Source organism: Hylobates moloch, unplaced genomic scaffold (genome assembly GCF_009828535.3).
Source record: "Hylobates moloch isolate HMO894 unplaced genomic scaffold, HMol_V3 SCAFFOLD_1, whole genome shotgun sequence".
NCBI lineage: Eukaryota > Metazoa > Chordata > Mammalia > Primates > Hylobatidae > Hylobates > Hylobates moloch.
Genome location: NW_026652276.1, coordinates 220978739 through 220999602, shown reverse-complemented (window position 1 = coordinate 220999602; position 20864 = coordinate 220978739). Strand labels below are relative to the sequence as shown.

Here is a 20864-nt window from a genome sequence, read left to right as displayed (position 1 = left end):
CTTTGCTGTGCACTTTTTTGTCCTCGTGTTTCTTTCCATGTGAGCAGCATTTAACACCTCTGGCTGCTCCTTCCTCTTTGAAATGCTTTCCCCTTCCACATTCTGCTGGTTTCCATTTCAGGCTGTTCTTCCTGAGTCTTCTTTATAGGTTTCCCCTCCACTCCTCCCTTAAATATGGTTCTCCCCAGAACCGTATCTAACACATATGCTACATATCTCTGTGTTTTGAAGACCATCTTTCTTCCCCCTCCCACCTGAGCGCCATCTGCACAGCGAAGTTCTTCTTGAAGGGTCTTCTTAGAGGCCTCCCAGTAAACTTCAACTCGCCAGATCTAAAATCCCCAGAGGTGGGGAAAAAGTTAACTCTTCCTGCCTCTGGGATGGAATCCTTTCAAATGGAAACCCAAGAACCTAAATTGAACTATATGGGGTAGAAAAAAATGCTTTTCAAGGGAATTTCAAGGTTATTGATAGTGTATGGTAAATAATGGGCTCTGTGAAATCTCTCTCTACTTCTTGGCATTTTTTTTTTTTTTTTTGAGATGGAGTCTGGAGTCTCACTCTGTCACCAAGGCTGGAGTGCAGTGGTATGAGCTTGGCTTACTGCAACCTCCGCCTCCTGTATTCAAGCGATTCTCCTGCCTCAGGCTCCTGAGTAGCTGGGGTTACAGGTGCCTGCCACCACACTGGCTACTTTTTGTATTCTTAGTAGAGACAGGATTTCACCATGTTGGTCAAGCTGGTCTCGAACTCCTGACCTCAGGTGATCCACCTGCCTCGGCCTCCCAAAGTGCTGGGATTACAGTTGTGAGCCACCTCGCCTGGCTTCTCTTGGCATCTTGATGCCGTGGACATATTGAGGAACTCTATTTTTTTGCAATTAATTCAGGCACTATGCATCTGATTTCTGGACTAGAGGGAGAAGACTGGACCCCAGGAGCACTGGATTTGCTTGGGAAATGACAATGTATCACTTTCTGGAGTATCCCCTGTAAAGGGTTAAAGGAATCTAGATCATGATAAAATTCCTTGCCAAAGAATCATAGCCCAGGACTGCTAAACCTTATTTTCCTTTCCTTGCTTCCTTTTCTTCTTTTCTCAGATACTCTTTACCAATTTCTTTTTCACACATGAGGTTCTTTCTACTTCTGTAGTGCCGTGAAGCCATTGTTTTTGAATAAAGACATACACGCTAGTGATGCCAGCCCTAGGCTCACCTACCTCTCCTCTCTTCCCCTGGCCTTCTCTTGGCTAACTCAACCTTTTAGCAGCTGGATGTGATAAAGGGGCACACTCCAGGCAGCTTGTCTACATGGTTTAGGGCAGTGGTTTCTAGCTTTAAGATGCAGGCCCTTCCTTCACATTCTCCCCTGAATCCTCAATAGATAATACAGATCAATGTGACAGGACTAATTGCTGCAGTGGAAGCAGGTGCCCCTTTCCTCACGTGTCCTTGTGGGGAACTTCTACTGGTGGTGGTTCCCAATACTGGCTTTACATGACAATCACCTGGGGAGTCTAGAAAAATATCCTCAAACCCAGGCTGCATCCTAAAGCAAACCAACCGAATCAGAATTTCCAGGTGTGGGACCCAGGCAGCAACAGTTTTCAAAGCCCCCCCCAAGTGATCCCGGTGGGCCCCACTGGCCAACGGCTGCATCTAAGTGACTCTCCATCTCCTGCTGTCTACGCTGTATCAGACCCAGTCTGGGAGGAAGGAACTGAGCATATGTGGGCCGTGGGCCAGCCCCGATGGCATCTGCCACCCCCCTGCAATTGTCCCATTCTGGGTGAAGTATTAGCATAGCAAGCCCATGTGATCAGATGGGGACTCTATTTTTCAAACAGCTTTACCAGTAAGATAAGAGAAAATTTTATTTCCTTTGCCTAAAACCTCTTTCCATACCTCAGTTGGTTCCAAACTTAGGCAGAAAATAGAGAAGTGTTGCTTCTGACCCTCCCCCACCCCCCAGCTTTCCTCCGAGGCCCCATTTGCTACACTTCCCCTTCCTGCACCCTCCAGACAGCCCCTGGCACAGTCCTAGGTGGCCTCCGAGCACCGCTGGAAAATCACACGGAGGTAGCAAGCAGTCAGGCAGAGAGGTGAAGAGCGCGCTGGAGCTGGATTCTGATTTTGGCTCTGCTGCTTACTAGCTATGAGACTTGGAGCACGCTACTTAATCTCTCTGTGCCTAGTTTCCTCCTCTGTAAAATGGGATGGTAATAATAAGGATGATAGTATTTATCTCGTAGGAATGTGGTGAAGAGGCAGTGTGTTAGTCTAAATAGGCAACCCTTGGAACCTGACTCTGAGCTGTGTGAGTGTGAGCTGGCGCTGCATATAGAGACGGGCTCTGCCCCCAAACACCAACAGCTACCCATGGAAATGCAAATCAAAACCTCATAAAAATTGGGGGGATCACTAGTTTCTGAGTGAGTTTAATTGGATATTATGAGGTGTGGAACCCCCTCCTCTTCTGGGGGACTTCAGAAGATTTATAGGAATTCAATCAGGACCATATGGGTGAGCATCTTGAGCTTAAGCTAAAAGTAGCTTTCATTTTTATTGAACTGAAGACAGGCTACTCTGGAACATCCAGACAGGGTGGATGGCAGAAGCCCAGGGCACTCCAGCCAAGCTTTGGTAGCTCCCTTGCTCTAGAGATGCCTGTGTACCTGAGACTGGAACTAAAGAAGCCCCTTAGCCCCTTCACATCATAAGGGCTCAAGTTCTCTCTCCCTTGTGGTTGCACAATTCAGAACAGCAAACGCCAAAGCCAGACCAGCAATTGAGGGGGCTGTCAGGCTCAGATACAAAACACAGCAGTCAGGATCTGTTGTGTGAGAAATTGGTCTGGAGGCTGTACAAACACCCGGTTTTGGGTGCACAGCTGATAGGAAAGAGTGAGTCACTGAGTAGGGAAAGGAGAATGTCCAGGGCCTTAGAGAGCTGGTAGCATCTTGTGGAGCCTGCCCTTCCCTTGAACTTGGCCTAGAGGTTAACCTGGGTGTTCCTGCCTGACACGATCGCCCACTCCTCCCCAGTCATTCACCGCCATCACCTCCCTATTTAAGACTCGATTGGTAGCTCACCTTTGTTTCATGCTGTTCTCTAGTTTCTTGCTATGTAAAGTGTGGTTCACTGTCCGGTAACAATGAAATTACCTGGCAGGGTGTTATAAATGCAGATTCTTAGGCCACCCTGGCCCTCTTGAATCAGAGCCTGCATTGTAGCCAGATCCTTAGGTGATCCATTATGCATGACAGTCCAACAGACACTGTTACAGTTGTCTCTTGGGGCCCCCAAAGCACCTCAAGCTCTGTCTCTGGACACAGGTGAATGCCCTGTGTACTTGCTGACTCACAATTCATTTATGGCACCTGGGGATGTGGGAGGCTGGAGAAACGAAAGACACTCAATACAGAGTCTGGTGCTTTCTGCATAATAGAGAGGTCTGAAGGTCCCAGTGGGAAAGGCATTTTGATGTGTCACCTGGGCAAGTGATGCAACATGAACTGGCTCTCATCATGATTTGGAGAGAAGAAACCTGCTCTGGAAGAGAATAGAGTTTGCATTTCTCATGTCTTACCTCGTTCAGCTTTTCAGGACTGAAAGCAGACATCAGGGCACCTCTGACCTCTTCCCATCTTTTGTCACGTAAAAACAGAACGCTGTTGGCTACCGACTTGAACTCCAAACCTGATGCCTGTTGGGAAGTAACAAGCAGAGGGTCAGGACTCAGGGAGCCAAAGCCACCTTGGTGGCAATACAGGTCCATGACAAACACCCTGGTTAAAGTCCATCAGTGGCCAACAAGTTAGGAGGTTTCTCTTGCAAGGATAGAGAGGAAGATTATAAAGGCTCACAGGCAATGATAGAAAGAATCATGGCCGGGGCCCAGAGGGAGCAGATGGGCAAGCTCTGGTGGCTCAGCTGTACCCTGCTATGATGTGGTCATCCTCACAGAGACAACTCAATGGCTTCTGTGTGTTCTGCAGTCCCCCTACTGAGCGGGGGTTCCCTGAAGACAAACAAGGCAGGCTTCCTGGAGATGGCCTAGTCTTTCCTAGGAATTAGTGTCATGTCTGAAGTTCATGGCACAGGGTTTTGTGTGACTGGATTGGTTAGGTTGGACCCGAAGTTGACAGAAGACGCACTCATCTGGACCCTTGTATGGGTGGAGGGAGAGGGAAGGGGGAAAAGGGAAGGCCTTCAGAAGCATGTGCCAGGAGAGCTGCTTCCAGGAGCATGCCTGCCATAATGTTTCTGTGTTCTGTTGTCATTCATTTTTTCTCAGTCAGCAAACTGTGGTTGATAGCCTAATATTGTGTTATGGGATGAATTCGGCCCACCACCCCAAACTTCATATGTTTAAATCCTGACCCCAAGAACCTCAGAATGTGACTATGCAGTTGGCCTTCTACATCTGGGCTTTCTGCATCTGTGGATTCAACTAATCCTGAATCAAAAATATTCAGAAAAAATTCCACCAAGTTCTGAAAAGCAAAACTTGAATTTGCCCTGTCCAGAGAACTACACTGAATCCATGTACATGAAGTGATGTGTAGGCATTGTATCAGGTATTATAAGTAATCCAGAGCTGATTTAAAGCATACAGAAGGATGTACATAGGTTATATGCAAATACTATGCCATTTCATATCAGAAACTTAAGCATCCACAAATCTTGGTGTCCTGAGCAAGGGTGGGTCCTGGAACCTATCCCATGAGCTACTGAGGGATGGCTGTATTTGGATATAAGGTCTTTGAAGAGGTAATTAAGGCCGAGAGTGGTGGCTCACGCCTGTAATCCCAGCATGCTGGGAGGCCGAGGCAGGTGGATCACCTGAGGTCAGGAGTTTGAGACCAGCCTGGTCAACATGGCGAAACGCCATCTCTACTAAAAATACAAAAATTAGCTAGGCATGGTAGTGGGCACCTGTAATCTCAGCTACTTGGGAGGCTGAGGCAGGAAAATTGCTCAAATCCAGGAGGCGGAGGTTGCAGTGAGCTGAGATTGCACCACTGCACTCCAGCCTAGGCAACAGAGCGAGACTCCATCTCAAAAAAAGAGGTAATTAAGGTAAAATATGGTCATTAGGGTGGGCCCTAATGCAACATGACTGATGTGCTTATTAGAAGAGGAGATTGGGACACAGACACACACAGAGGGAAGACCATGTGAGGATATAGGGAGAAGACGGCCATGCACAAGCCAAAGAGAGAGGCTTCCGGAGAAACCAACACTGCTGACACCTTGACTTCAGGCTTCTGGTCTCCAGCACTGTGGGAAAATCCATTTCTATTGTTTAAATCCCCCACCTATGGTTGGTTGGTATAGTAGCCTAGTAAACTAATACGGGATTCAAGAAGTTGTCTACACCATGTTGAATGAAAAAGACTTTGCGGCCGGGCATGGTGGCTCATGCTTGTAATCTCAGCACTTTGGGAGGCCGAGGCGGGCGGATCACCTGAGGTCAGGAGTTCGAGACCAGCCTGGCCAACATGGTGAAACTCCGTCTCTACTAAAATACAAAAATTAGCCAGGCATGGTGGCAGGCACCTGTAATCCCAGCTACTCAGGTGGTTGGGGCAGAAGAATCACTTGAACCTGGGAGGCAGAGGTTGCAGTGAGCGGAGATCACACCACTGCACTCCAGCCTGGGGGACAAGAATGAAACTTATGTCTCAAAAAAAAAAAAAGAAAAGAAAAAGAAAAAGACTTTGCTTTGGCCCTCATGGAGTTGGCAGTCTAGAGGGGAAGCAGAGAGTAAGCTCATAAGCTAACAACTAGACGGAAAGTGAATTTTCCTGGAGGGAAAGTATATTTCTGGGAGAAAGTATATTTTCCTGGAGGGAAAATGGGGCAAGGTGGGACATTGGTGGGGAACATATTTGGGAGGTTTCTCCGAGGTGAAGACTTTGGTCTCCTCATCCCTTCTTCTCAGGCCATTCTGTTTCTTTCTAAAACCAGCTGTCCCACTAAGTGGTCAAAAATGGAGCCCCCACCATTGGTCAGAGTGTCCCCAGCCTGCAGGTTGCAGGGTGTGGGGAGACAGGCGGTTGGGGGACCAAGCAGTCTCAGAACCACATGTGATGCATGGTGACGCTATTTCTTTTCACTGTTTTAATTATAGCTGAAACATGAAGCCAGTCATCAGAATTCAAAAGCCTTGTAAAAACTCCTATTTAGAGGAAAATTATAATTTTCTGATAAAATATGAACACTTAAAATAAGCCATAAAACGTAACTGCAAAGTATCTAGAGAGGAGTTAATTATATATTAGAACCAAGATGCTGGGATATTTTTTTCTGCAGAGGAATACCTCTCTATATTTAGAAAGAAATTCTTTAGGAGTGCCATGGCCACTCAACAGAATTATGGTTTTATGGAATTTGGGGAACATAATCCATTTGTTTAGGTTCCAGAGTTGAAGGAGGAAATCATACGTTATGTGTATTTATGTAGTGGCAAGATGCAGTCCTGTGGCACACTACGTGGAATAAAGCATTTAACTCCAAGGAAAGTGCAGTGATGGTTTCTGGTTCTGATGAGACAGAATAAATTAGAGATAAGAGTGAAGACTGATTGGATCTTGTGCCTATCCTTAAGACTTAAGGGTGAATTTACGCTATTTTTTGTCTTGCACCTGAAAGACAAATGTAGTCCTCCTTGCATGTGTCAGCATGGCCTTCAAGTATCTTTCTCACCAGCCTGCCATGACACTGTGCTCCCCTGGGCCTGGAAATTCCATTAGAATCCTCCATTTTTTGATGAAATCATTTGGGGCTATTGATTATTGTAATATTTTTATTTCTGAAAACATTTTATTTTTTTTTGAAACAGGGTCTTGCTCTGTCACCCAGGCGGTAGTGCATTGGTGTGATCATGGCTCACTGGAACCCCAAACTTCTGGACTCAAGCAATCCTACCCTCTCAGTCTCCTGAGTAGCTGGGAGTAGAGGCACATGCCACCATGTCAGCTAATTCTGAAGTTTTTTTGTAGAGATGGTGTCTCACTATGTTGACCAGGCTGGTCTTGAACTCCTAGCCTCAAGAGATGCTCCCACCTTGGTCTCCCAAAGTGCTGGGATTACAGGCATGAGCCACTGAGCCTGGCCTCTTTTCATTTCTAGATGTCCCACGATAAGAGGAAATTGATCATTTCAAAAGAGCAGTCAGATGGTGAGGGGACATTGAATCATGTCATATAAGAAATAGTTGTCAGATTTTGGAATTTTTAACTGGAAAAGAGAAGATTTGTAAGATCAGATAGTGGTACTTAGGCAGGTGCCCAATAAATATTTATTGAATGCATACTGCATGGGAGAGGGAATTTAGGTTTTGTGTGTGTGTGTGTGACCCTGAGAAGTGGAATTGGGTTTAATAGAGGAAGCTATGGGGAAAATTTCAGCTCCTCTGAAGGAGAACTATCCCAATAGTCAACAGACAAAATTATTCAAAGATAAGATAACCTGCCTTGAGCGATGAGCTCCACACCCCTGGAGACTGTTCCACTTCTTAGAAATCCTGTACCCAAGGCTTGAGCATGCAGAGGGGTTTGGTCTAAAAGCCTTCCAAGGACTCTTTCAACCCTGAGCCTTCATGTCCGGAAAGCCACTCCAGACACTCTTTTTTCTATTAGTTTGCCTACACATTGATTTAAAAAATTGTGGCAAAACACACGTAACATAAAATCCACCATCTTAACCTTTTTTTTTTTTTTTGAGATGGAGTCTTGCTCTGTCGCCCAGGCTGGAGTGCAATGGTGCGATCTTGGATCACTGCAAGCTCCGCCTCCTGGGTTCACGCCATTCTCCTGCCTCAGCCTCCCAAGTAGCTGGGACTACAGGCACCCCATCTTAACCATTTTTAAGAGTACAGTTCGGTGGTATTAAGTACTCTCACATGGTTGTGTTACTATCACCAGCATTCCTCCACAGAACTTTTCTCATCTTGCAAAAGTGAAACTCTGTGCCTATTAAACAATAGCTTCCATGCCCCCTCCACACTGCCCGCTTGTCCACATATGTTCATTGATGAGACTTACTGAGAGATGCCTTGAAAGAGACAAAGGATTTTCCCCAAAGGAATGAGTGATAAGGTTTGGCTGTGTCCCCACCCACATCTCATCTTGAATTGTAGCTCCCACAGTTCCCATGTGTGGTGGGAGGGACCTGGTGGGAGGAAATTGAATCATGGGATCACGTCTTTCCTATGTTGTTCTCATGGTAGTGAATAAGTCTTCCAAGATCTGATGGTTTTATAAAGGGGAGTTTCCCTGCATAGTTCCTCTTCTCTTGTCTGCTGCCATGTGAGGTGTGCCTTTCACCTTCTGCCATGTTTGGGAGGCCTCCCCAGCCACGTGGAACTGTGCATTAAACCCCTTTCTTTTGTAAATTGCCCAGTCTCAGGTATGTCTTTATCAGCAGTGTGAAAATGGACTAATTCAATGAGTAACAAGACTGGTAAGTGTGATGGGAGCCAGACTGTGTATGTCGTGCAGGAAGGGGACTCTGCAGAAAGGAGGTCCAGGGACACAGCTTTCAAGGCTCCTGTCGTCAGCCTAGCTGTGTCCCAAGCCTCCAATCACTCTCTGGTCAGGGGCTTCCAGACTGCAAGCCATGATCAGTCATGAAATCAAGGCCATGAGTGGCAACCAGTATTTAAAAAAAGGAGAGAAAGAGACAAGAGATAGACCAGATTAGGAAACACAGAGGAGCATTTAACGTCAGGGAAAGTATTTTGTGGTTGTTGAACTTGTTCAAGATATGGGTGTGTGTATATATGCGTGTGTGTATGTGTGTGTGTATGTGCATGCATGTGTGTGTGTGTGTGTGTGTATTCTGTGTCAAAATGTGAATGTGTTTCTTACTGTAGATCATAGTCAAAAAAGTTTGAAAAATCAAAACTAACCCAAACCCCAAACCTGGGAGTTGTTCTCTCTCTCTCAACTACAATCCTGTCAGTCACAACTATTAAATCTCTCTTTGGCCAACTCTTTCCATCCCCACAGCTGCCACCCTGGCTGAGGTCACCATTATCTCAGCCCCTAACTGATTTCCCTGCCCGCAGCCTTGTCACACCCATCCGTACTTTATCCTGTAGTCAGTGGGATCTTTCTAAAGAAAAATCTAGCCCTATCCTGGTGCAAACTCCCTAACTTGTTTTATGAGGCCTCGTATGTGCTGGCCAGTTCCCCACCCCTTTCTGAACACAAAGCCTGAAGGAGTGCCTTAACTTCCCAATCCCTTATATAGTCTGAAGTCACAGGGCCTTCTGGAAGCTCGGGTTGCATTTGCTACTCTGGGCTTGGCAGGATAAAGCAGTGGTTAAGAACATTGCCTCTAGAGTCAGATGCCTGGATTCAAATCTTGGCTCCATGTGACTCTGAGAGCTGACCTCTCTGATTTGACTTCTCTACAGTTTCTCAATCTGTAAAATGGGGATAATAATGCTATCGACCTCTTAGGATAGTTGTGAGGCTTCACTCACTTCACAAATATTAATTCAGTCCCTGGTATGTGCTAGGCCCTGATTTATGTGCTGAGGATACATCTGTGAACAAAATGAAGCTCCGTCTCCTCACAGAGCTTGCATTCTCGTGGGAGAAGGTGGACAATAAGCATGAGAAGTACACTGGATGGTACAGTGGGATGGGGCGAGGCGTGTTATTAAATTGGTCAGTTGGCACTGGGCTCCTGCATAGGTGAGATTTGTGCAAAGCCTTGAAGGAGCTGGGGGTTTGGTGGGCATGGGAACCATTACAGCAAAGGCATCATGTGCGTGAGGACCCTAAAGGACGTGGTGTGGCTGGAGGGGAGGGATGGAGGCAGGCCAGAGAGGGCATGGGGGCTTGTGTGTGGAGGGCCTCCAGAACCTTGGTAGGGTTTGTACTCCACAAGACACAGGTAGTCATAGCAGAGTTTTGAACAGAGACATATCTTGAGCTGACTTCTGTTTTAAAGAATCTCGCTGTTTGGTGTTGAGAATCAACTGTGAGGAGCCAGAGTGGAGGCAGGGAGAGCCGTCAGGAGGAAGCACAGTGGCCAGGAGAGAGCGGGGGTGGAGGCTCAGGCCAGGCAGCTGGACACAGATACGGGGAGAAATGATCAGCTTGGCATGCTTTGAAGGTAGAGCCAACAGGATTTCCTGATGGAGTCGATATGAGGTGGGAGAGAGAAAGACAGGAGTCAAGGATGACTCCAAGGGTTTTGGACTGAGCAATCGGAATGATGAATGCAGTTAATACATTTATAGCTGTTAGATATGAGTTCTAAATTTCTTTTCAAAGAATCAATATGTCAGTATGTTCAATTCTTTGCCTTCTACTTTTAAACTTAACTTCCTCACAAAGCAACCTTTTTCGATTACCTACTCCAACCTGACTCATTTCAATCACCTGCTCCACCCTGACTCATTCGGATTACATTATGTTTCCATTATAATTTGTTTCCAGAAATTTTTCAATTTCCCTCTTAATCTCTTCATTGGTGCAATGGTCATTCAAGAGCATTGTTTAATTTCCATGTGTTCGTATAGTTTAGCCTGTGCAGTCTAACCCCAGCCAATAGGGGAATGACACAACAGCAGGGGCCATGTGTGTCAGGGATAAGAACCCCTTCCCCTCCCTTGTCCAAGTGTGCGCTCACCATTGCTCCATCCGTAAGGGTGCACCCTTCTAAAGAAGTAACTTGCCTTGCTGAGAATTAAAAATAAAATTTTATATTCAAGTGCTATTTCTTTTGCGGCACCAAAACTTTATTTATAACACAGCTTTCAGGACAGTCCTTGGCACATAGTGTTGAGATGATGTCGCATTATTCCGTTAGACCCTTGACCATGTCATCTCTCTAGGGTCTGGTCCTTCTCGTGAGCTGGTTTTCTCTTTCTCTGAAACTCTAGATCCCTCTCCAACCGCCTTTCTCCTTTGCCTGCTAACTCCTATTCACTTTCATGAACACAGTTTAGAGAACATCTCCTGAGGGAAGCCCTATTGACTGGACTTCACCCCCAGGGCTTCGTGCAGATAACAGCTTACTCCCATTAAAAAAGATGTTTTAAAAAAGTGATCCTTAGGAACAAGTTCACTGATGAGTAATGTTTACTCATTCTTTTCTTTCCCCCCCATAGGGACAGATCTATAGATGCGGGAAACAAAACATTTTGGGATTTCCAAGGACATTCTTATGGGGAAAGAGGAGAAGCAACGGGTTGGTGGTTTCATAGCTGACAGAACACCAAAGACAAATAAAACTCTATTAATCTGGAATCAAATAAAGACCCACAGATTTCTATACTTATCCCAGTCGAATTGAACATTTTATTTGTTATTTTCATAATGAACTACTGATTTGCATAAATCACAGCTGAGAATAATTAATGTGCACAGAGTCACGACTTAACATTAATCTGGATCATCTCACGAACCAGCATAAACTGAGCCCCAAACCAGATAAAGACTTACAAGAAAGAAAAATTATAAGCCAATGTCACTCGTGAACATAGACACAAAAGTCGTAAACAAAATATTAGCTAATATAGCTCAGTGATAAATTACAAGAATAATTCATTAAGACCAAGTGGGACTTATTCCAAGAATGCAACTTTGAAAATCAATGTAACTTGTTGCATTAACAGAATAAAAGAGAAAAACACATACAATCTCAAGAGATGCAGAGAAAAATTGATAAAAACTGACATCCATTCATAATAACAACTTTCAGTGAACTATCAATATAAGGAGACTTCATTCACCTAAAAAATGGCATTTACAAAACACCTGCAGTTAACATTATATTCAACAGTGAAATAGTTAACACTTTCTGAGGCTGGAAACAAGACAACTATGTCCACTATTACACTTCTATTTGACATCATAGAGAGGTCAATAAGGCATGAAAAATAAAATTTGTAAAAATTGGAATGGAAGAAGTAAAAGTGTATTTATTTGTAGATGACATGATTGTATAACATAGAAAATTTGAGAAATCTCTATAAATAAACTTCTAGATTCAATATTGAGCTTAAAAATATTGTTGGATACAAATTTAATATACAAAAATTTATTTCTACACACGGGCAACAAACTACTGAAAAACAAAATTTTAAAAATATAACTTACAATAACAGTAAAACTATTAAATACCTACAAAAGCATTTGACTAAGGATGCACAAAAGACCTGTAGTCTGAAACTATAAAATATTGCTAAGATAAATTTAAAATACCTAAATATATAGAGATTCCACATTCATAGTTTGGAAAATTCAACATTGTTATGATGTCAATTCTTCAAAACTTAACAAGATTATTATAGTACTGTAGTTGTGTAAACTACTCATATCTTAAGTAGAAAGATGAAAAGATGAACCAATTGAAAATAATAACTACAACAACTTTTCAAGGTATAGACAGTACAATAAGATATAAACAAGAAAAAGTTAAAAAGTGGGAAGATGATGTTAAAGTGTAGAGTTTTTATTAGTTTTATTTTTGTTTGTTTATGCAATCAGTGTTAAGTTGTCATCAGTTTAAAATAATGGGTTACAAGATTATTTGCAAGCTATAATAACCTCAAATCTAAAAACATACAATAGATACACAAAAGAGTGTCTATTCTCATGCCTGTAATCCCAGAACTTTGGCTGAGACAGGCAGGGCACTTGAGGCCAGGAGTTTGAGGCCAGGAGTTTGAGACCAGCCTGGCTAACACGGTGAAATCCTGTCTCTACGGAAAAAAAAAAAAAAAAAAATAGCCAGGCGTGGTGGTGCACGCCTGTAATCCCAGCTACTTGGGTGGTTGAGGCATGAGCATTGCTTGAACCCAAGAGGCGGAGGTTGCAGTGAGCCGAGATCATGCCACTGCATTCCAGTCTGGGTGACAGAGTGAGACTGTCTCAAAAAAACAAAAAACAAACAAACAAACAACAACAACAAAAAAACTAGAAATCAATAAGAAGAGGAATTTTGGAAACTATACGAACACGTGGAAATTAAACAATGCTCTTGAATGACCATTGCACCAATGAAGAGATTAAGAGGGAAATTGAAAATTTTCTGGAAACAAATTATAATGGAAACATAATGTACCAAAACCAATGGGATATGGCAAAAGCAGTACTAGGAAGAAAATTTATAGTTATAAGTGCCTAAAGCAAAAAAGTAGAAAAACTTCAAATAAACAACCTAATGATACATCTTAAAGAACTAGAAAAGCCAGAGCTAAAGCCAAAGTTAGCAGTAAAAAAAGAGAAAGAATAAAGATCAGAGGAGAAATAAATGAAATTGAAATGAAGAAAACAATACAAAAGATTGACAAAACAAAAAGTTGGTTTTTTGGAAAGATAAACAAAATTGACAAACCTTTATCCAGACTAAGAAAAAAAGAAAGAAGGCTCAAGTAAATAAAATCAGAGATGAAAAAAGAGATGTTATAACTGATACTCAAAGGATCATTAGCAGCTACTATGGACAACTGTATGCCAATAAATTGGAAAATCTAGAAGAACTAAATTCCTAGACACATACAACCTGTCAAGATTGAATCACTAATCCAAAACCTGAACAGATCAATAACAAGTAATGAAATCAAAGCCATAATAAAAAGTCTCCCAGCAAAGAAAAGCCCAGGACACCATGGCTTCACCGCTGAAATTTATCAAACATCTGAAGAAGAACTAACACCAATTCTACTCAAACTATTTCAAAAAAGAGAGGAGAAGGGAATGCTTCCAAAGTTATTCCATGAGGCCAGCATACCCTAATACCAAAACCAGACAAAGTCACATCAAACAAAACAAAACAAAACAAAAACAGAAAATCTACAGACCAATATCCCTGAAGAACATTGATGCAAAAATCATTAACAAAATACTAGCAAACTGAGTTCTACAATGCATTAAAAAGATCAATCATGACCAAGTGGGGTTTATCACTGGGATGCAAGCATGGCTCAACATATACAAATCAATCCATGTGATATATCATATCAATGGAATGAAGGACAAAAACCATATAATCATTTCAATCGATGCTAAAAAAGCATTTGATAAAATTCAACATTCCTTCATAATAAAAACCCTTAAAAAAGGGCATAGAAGGAACATCAATCAACATAATAAAAGCCATTTACAACAGACCCACAGCTATTATCGTACTGAATGGGGAAAAACTGAAAACCTTTCCTCCAAGATCTGGAACATGACAAGGATGCCCACTTTCACCACTGTTATTCAACATAGTACTGGAAGTCCTAGCTAGAGTAATCAGGCAAGAGAATGAAATAAATGTATCCAAATTGGAAAGGAAGAAGTCAAATTATCTTTGTTTGCAGATGATATGATCTTATATTTAGAAAAACCTAAAGACTCCACCAAAAAGCTATTAGAACTCATAAATGAATTCAGTAAAGTTGCAGGGTACAAAGTCAACATACAAAAATCAGTAGCATTTCTATATGCCAACAGTGAACAGTCTGAAAAAGAAGCCAAGAAAGCAATCCCATTTACAATAGTAAAATGAAATACTTAGGAATTAACTTTACCAAAGAAGTAAAAGATCTCTACAATGAAGACTGTAAAACACTGATACAAGAAATTGAAGACACACAAAAAAATGGAAAGATATTCCATATTCATGAATTGGAAGAATCAATATTGTTAAAATGTCCATATTACCTAAAACAATCTACAGATTCAATGCAATCTCTATCAAAAGAGTGACATTCCTCACAGAAATAGAAAAAACAATCCTAAAATATGTATGGAACCACAAAAGACCCAGAATAGAAAAATGAACAAAACTGGAGGAATCACATTACTTCACTTCTAATTATATGACAGAGCTATAGTAACTAAAATAGCATGGCTCTAGCATGAAACCAGACATATAGACCAATGGTATAGAAGAGAAAACCCACAAACAAATCCATACATCTACAGTGAACTCATTTTCACAAAGGTGCCAAGAAGAAACATTGAGAAAGGGACAGTCTCTTCAATAAATGGTGCTGGAAAAAGTGGATATCCACATGAAGAATAATGAAACTAGACCCCTATCTCTCACCATATACAAACATTGAATCAAAATGGATTAAAGACTTAAATCTGAGTCCTCAAACTATGAAACTACTGAAAGAAAACACTTGAGAAAATATCTAGGACATTGAACTGGGCAAAGATTTCTTGAATAATAACAGGCAACCAACGCAAAAATGGACTAATGAGATTGCATCAAGTTAAAAAACTTCTGCACAGCAAAGGAAACAATCGGCAAAGTGAAGAGACAAGCCACAGACTGGGAGGAAGTATTTGCAAACTACCCATCTGGCAAGGGAATAATAACCAGAATATATAAGGAGCTCAAACAACTCTGCAGGAAAAAAACCTAATAATCCTATTAAAAACCATGCAAAAGATGTGAATAGACAGTTAAAAAAAAAAAAAAAGACATACAAATGGCAAACAGGCGTATGAAAAGGTGCTCAACATCACTGGTCATCAGAGAAATGCAAATCAAAACTACAATGAGATATCATCTCACCCCATTTAAAATGGCTTATATCCAAAAGACAGGCAATAACACAAGCTGCCAAGGATGTGGAGAAAAGGGAACCCACATACACTGTTGGTGCAAATGTAAATTAGGACAATCGCTATGGAGAACAGTTTGGAGGCTCCTCAAAAAACTAAAAAAACTAAAAATAGAGCTACCATATGATCCAGCAATCCCACTGCTAGGTATATACCCCAGAGAAGGGAAGTCAGTATATCAAAGAGATATCTGCACACCCATGTTTATTGCAGCACTATTCACAAGAGCCAAATTTGAAAGCACCTAAGTGTCCATTAACAGACAACTGCATAAAGAAAACGTGGTACATGTATACAATGGGAGTACAATTCAGCCATAAAAAAGAATAAAAGTCTGTCATTTGCAACAACATGGATAGAACTGGAGGTTATTTTGTTAAACGAAATAAGCCAGGCACAGAAGGACAAAATTGGCATGTTCTCACTTATTTGTAGGAGCTAAAAAGTAAAACAATTGAACTCATGGAGATAGTAGAATGATGGTTACCAGAGGCTGGGAAGAGTAGTGAAAGAGTGTTGGGGGAGGAGGGGGATGGTTAATGGGTGCAAAAAAAATAGAAAAAATGAATAAGACCTAGTATTTGGCGACTGTAGTCAATAATAATTTAACTGTAGGTTTTAAAATAACCAAAAGATCAGCACCATAAGACAGGGCAAAAAAATAAACGATTATAACTGGATTGTTTGTAACACAAAGAAAGGAAAAATGCTTGAGATGATGGATACCCCATTTACCCTGATGTGATTATTATACATTGCATGCCTGTATCAAAATATTTCATATACCCCATAAATGTATACACCTACTATATACTCACAAAAATTAAAAATTTTAAAAATTGACAAGCTGATTCCTGTAAACAGATATATGGAACCAAAAGAACTAGAATAACCATGAGAATTTACACTGCCATCTCTCTCTGTTTCTCTCTCTCTCTGTCTCTCTCTCTCTCTCTGGGACAGGGTCTCACTCTGTTGCTCAAGCTGAAGTGCAGTGGCAGAATCATGGCTCACTGCAAGCTACACCTCCTGGGCTTAAGCAATTTTCTCACCTCAGCCTTCTGAGTAGCTGGGACTACAGGCATGCGCCACCATGCCTGGCTAATTAAATTTTTTTTTTTTTTTTTAGTAGAGACAGGGTCTTGGTATGTTACCCAGGCTGGTCTCAAACTCCTGGCCTCAAACAATTCCCCCACCTTGGCCTCCCCAAAATTATAGGTGTTAGCCACCATGCCTGGCCACACTGCCATCTTTCAAGATCAATGGTAAAGCTATACTATTTAAGAGAGTGTGATATTGGTGCAAGGATAAACAAAAAGGCCAATGAAATGGAACAGAGTCCAGAAGTAGACTCACACATATGATCTCTTGATTTATGACAAAGGTGCTATTCAATGGGGAATGGGTGGTCTTTTCAACAATGGTACTGGGGCAATTGGATATTAATACAGAGGAAAAAAAATCAGCTTTGATCCATACTTTACTCTATACACAAAAGTTAACTAGAGATAGATCATAGTCCCAATAGTAAGAGGTAGAACCATAATGATTCTAAGAGAGTATCTTTATGACCTTGTATATAAGGCAAGAGTTCTTAAAGAGAATACCAAAAGCAATACCACAAAAGAAGATTTTGATAAATTGGACTTTATTATCAAAGGATATTATTAAGAAAATAACACACAAACCATGGACTGGGAGAAGATATTAACAACACATATATCTGACAAAAGACTCAAGGCAGAACATACAAAGAAAAACAAGTCAATCAGAAAAAGTCAAACACCTTAAAATAAAAGTGGGGGAGGGGGCAAAGACTCAACAGGCACATTGTAAAGGAGACTATTAAAATGGCCAGAGAGCATATGAAAAAGTTCTCAGCCGGACGCGGTGGCTCACACTTGTAATCCCAGCACTTTGGGAGGCCGAGGCAGGCAGATGACCCGAGGTCGGGAGTTCGAGACCAACCTGACCAACATGGAGAAACTCCGTCTCTACTAAAAATACAAAAATTAGCCGGGTATGGTGGTACATGTCCGTAATCCCAGCTGCATGGGAGGCTGAGGCAGGAGAATCGCTTGAACCTAGGAGGCAGAGGTTGTAGTGAGCTGAGATCACACTGCTGCACTCCAGCCTGGGCAACAAGAGCAAAACTCCATCTTGGAAGAAAAAAAAAAAAAAAAGAAAAAGAAAAAGTTCTCAATGTCGTGGTCACCAGATAAATACAAATTACAACTGCGATGAGATACCACTACTACCCAGCCCCTGGAATAGTTACAGTGAAAAATAATGGCAAGATAAAAGTGCTGGCTAAGATTGGAACAACTAGAACTCCACTTATGGGAGTATAAATTGGCTCAACCACTTTGGAAAACCATTGGCAGTATGTACAAAAACCCACCATACACCTACTCTCGTGGGCTAGCGATGCCACTGCTAGGTGTTCATAAATGCCTGTTGATATAATAACCTAATTCAAAATAGCAAAAAACTGGAAACCTAAATGTTTATTGACAGAGGAATAGACTGTGGTGTTTCTATACATTGGAATGCTACATAGCAATGAAAAATGCAAACTATGTTCACGATCTTGCTCTGTCCCCAGGCTGCAGTGCAGGGGCACGATCATAGCTCACTATAGCCTCAAATTCCTGGGCTCAAGGCATCCTCTTCCCTCAGTCTCCTGAGTACCTGGGACTACAGGCACACACTACAGGGCCTGGCTAATTTTTAAATTTTTTTTTGTAGAGACAGGAGTCTCACTTTGTTGCCCAGGCTGGTCTCGGACTCCTGGGCTCAAGCAATCTTCCTGCCTCATCCTCCCAAAGTGCAAAATTACAGGACTGAGCCACCACATCTGGCTATATTAATCTTAATACGTGGTATGGATGACTCTTACAGACATTATGTTGAGCAAAAGATGCCAGAACAAAAGGATACATACTGTAAGTTTACATTTACATGAAGTTCAACAGCAGGAAAAGAGAAATCTATACAAATCGATGTCAGAGGAGTGGTTTCCTCTGGATGGTAGGGATGGGTTGACTGAGAAGAGGCATGAGGGAACCCTCTGGAGTGCTGGAAATGTTTGTATCTTGATCTGGGTGGTGGTCACATAGGGGAATACATAGACAATAATACATTGAGTTTTACACTCAAGATTTGTGTATGGAAGTGACTTCAATTTAAAAAATACTAAGGAATAATAAACATTTAATTTCAACAGACTTGAATGCTGGATGAAAACTAACATGATGAAAGTCAACAGATGTAACTACAAGGCTTCATATTTAGGTTTAAAATTTAGTTGTTCAGTGCATGTGATGGAAGCAACCTGACCTGCAAAAAGTTGCATTAAAAAGACCTGGGAACCTTCACTGAGCACACGCTTGTCGGGCTGTGTTGGGGTATCATCGTCAGGAACAGAGTAGGTCTGTCCTACTGCACTCGTGGGAGCAGTGCCTGGTCTCAGGAAGGAGTGTCCTACTGTGATGTGTAATGAAGTTAGACCTCATCAACTAAACGATGGTTTTCAGACAGTGGCCACATTTTAAGAGAGGTGTTAACAGCTGGCAGGAATCCTTTGGCCCTGTTTTAATTTGGGTTTTTAATCTCAAGCTGGTAATTGGGGTTGCCGCCCTTTGATGACCACACGTTGTGGGTGGATTGCAGTTTCTCTCTCACGGGCTCATGTTAGGCTGCTTGACTTGGGATGATCACACTGCCTTCCTTGGCATCTCTTGCAAGTGTCCTCTGAGACCAGGTTAAAAACTTCCTTTTTTAACATGGATCCCATTAGGATGTCAAAGGGTGACATTTGTGGTCATGTCTCCTCCTTCAAAGGGTGGCCCCTTTTAGGGCCTATGGTCCCTTTGGTTCCCACCTCCTAAAAGAGGCAGGAAGGAGAAGGTGAGCAGAGAAAGTGAAAAGTCATTAGAGGGGTGACAACTGGTAAGAGAGGAAGGTGTGGTTTAACTTTGCCCCTTCTGCCCCTCTTCAAAGGGTAGATTAGTGCTAGCAGCCAGAGGGGGACAGAAAACCCAGCAGAGGGGCCCCTTGTTGTCTTTACTTGCTCCGCTCCGAATAGCCATGCCTTGGGCATTTAGGAAGATGTGGATGAACCCCACACAGAATGTGTCAAGACCACAGTCTCTGGCCCTCCCTGGCAATCCCACAGCAGGAGCTGAATGGCTGCTATTTTCAATGATCTTGAGCTGGGTTTGCCGCACTTTATGTTTAGGGCTGTGCAAGCTCTGCTCTGAATGGTGTCTGTGATTATGCTGTGAATATTGATGGAGCAACTACTGTGTGCCAGGTGTTGTACTGGGACTGGAACTATCAAGACAAAGAATGGAGGGTGGGAGTGAGGTGGCCTATATCGCCAATACTTGTCCATCTTACAGCAAACACAGTACTTTTCACATTATTTCATCAACTCTTGGGTCATTCTCCAGCAATTAGGAAACACTGCCCTGAGGAGCAGGTTATTGAAGAAAACCAACACCTCGGCATTCCATGGGTGCATGAAGACAGCAGCCACTTATTGAAGGTTTCTCATGGGCCAGCCCAGTACTTCTCAACTGGCCTGGTAAAGCCACGCAAGAACCACTGGCTCCTTCCAGAGTGTTGCAAATGCATGGAATGCATTTCTGCTGTAACCGAGTTCATGTATTATCAGGAGAAAAGGATGAAAGGCATGATAGAATATGAAGCTATAGGCAAAAATGTTTTCTTGTGTTCTGGAACGTGCAAGAAATGGACTCAAGATCTAGATGATCTCTGGGATGCCTTGACAGATGATCAACAGTTCTGAAACAGCCACACAGGGCTGAGGGGCCAGCTGAATAGAGCGAGGTGCTTCTGAGGACTCCAAGAGATAGTGTTATACCTCATTGGTTGTGATGTGAGTAGAGAGAGCCAACTTGTTTATGCCAACTAAGCTGCAAAAATATTAATATCAAAAAGAGGACCACGTTCACAAAGACTAGGTACCACTGTTACAAACATCGTTTCTAACTCTCACACAACCAGGCACAGATGAGGACAGCCACTGTGCAACTTGTCTCCTTCCCACCTGGAGACGTGAAAGACCTGGCACTGCCCCTCATTATATTATAATCAACTGAGACTCAAGAATTCTGTCACTTGTATAACCGCAAATTCTATACTTGAGGCTATTTTCAATTTATGTCTATTGCTATCTGGCCATACAAAGATTTGAACCAAATAGGGCTTATATTTTGGTGGTTTGAAATAGTAAAGGTGTTCCT

The 20864-nt window shown here is 42.3% G+C and overlaps 1 protein-coding gene across 3 annotated transcripts in view; it reads right to left on the bottom strand.

Moving 5' to 3' along the window:
- TBXAS1 (thromboxane A synthase 1) overlaps nucleotides 1-20864 on the bottom strand; it is a 203405-nt gene that overhangs the window by 83696 nt on the left and 98845 nt on the right. For all 3 annotated transcript variants that reach the window (XM_032761921.2, XM_058427205.1, XM_032761920.2), the window contains exon 5: nucleotides 3591-3707. In XM_032761921.2, the coding sequence (XP_032617812.1) occupies nucleotides 3591-3707 (117 nt within the window). The remainder of the gene's footprint in view (nucleotides 1-3590; nucleotides 3708-20864) is intronic.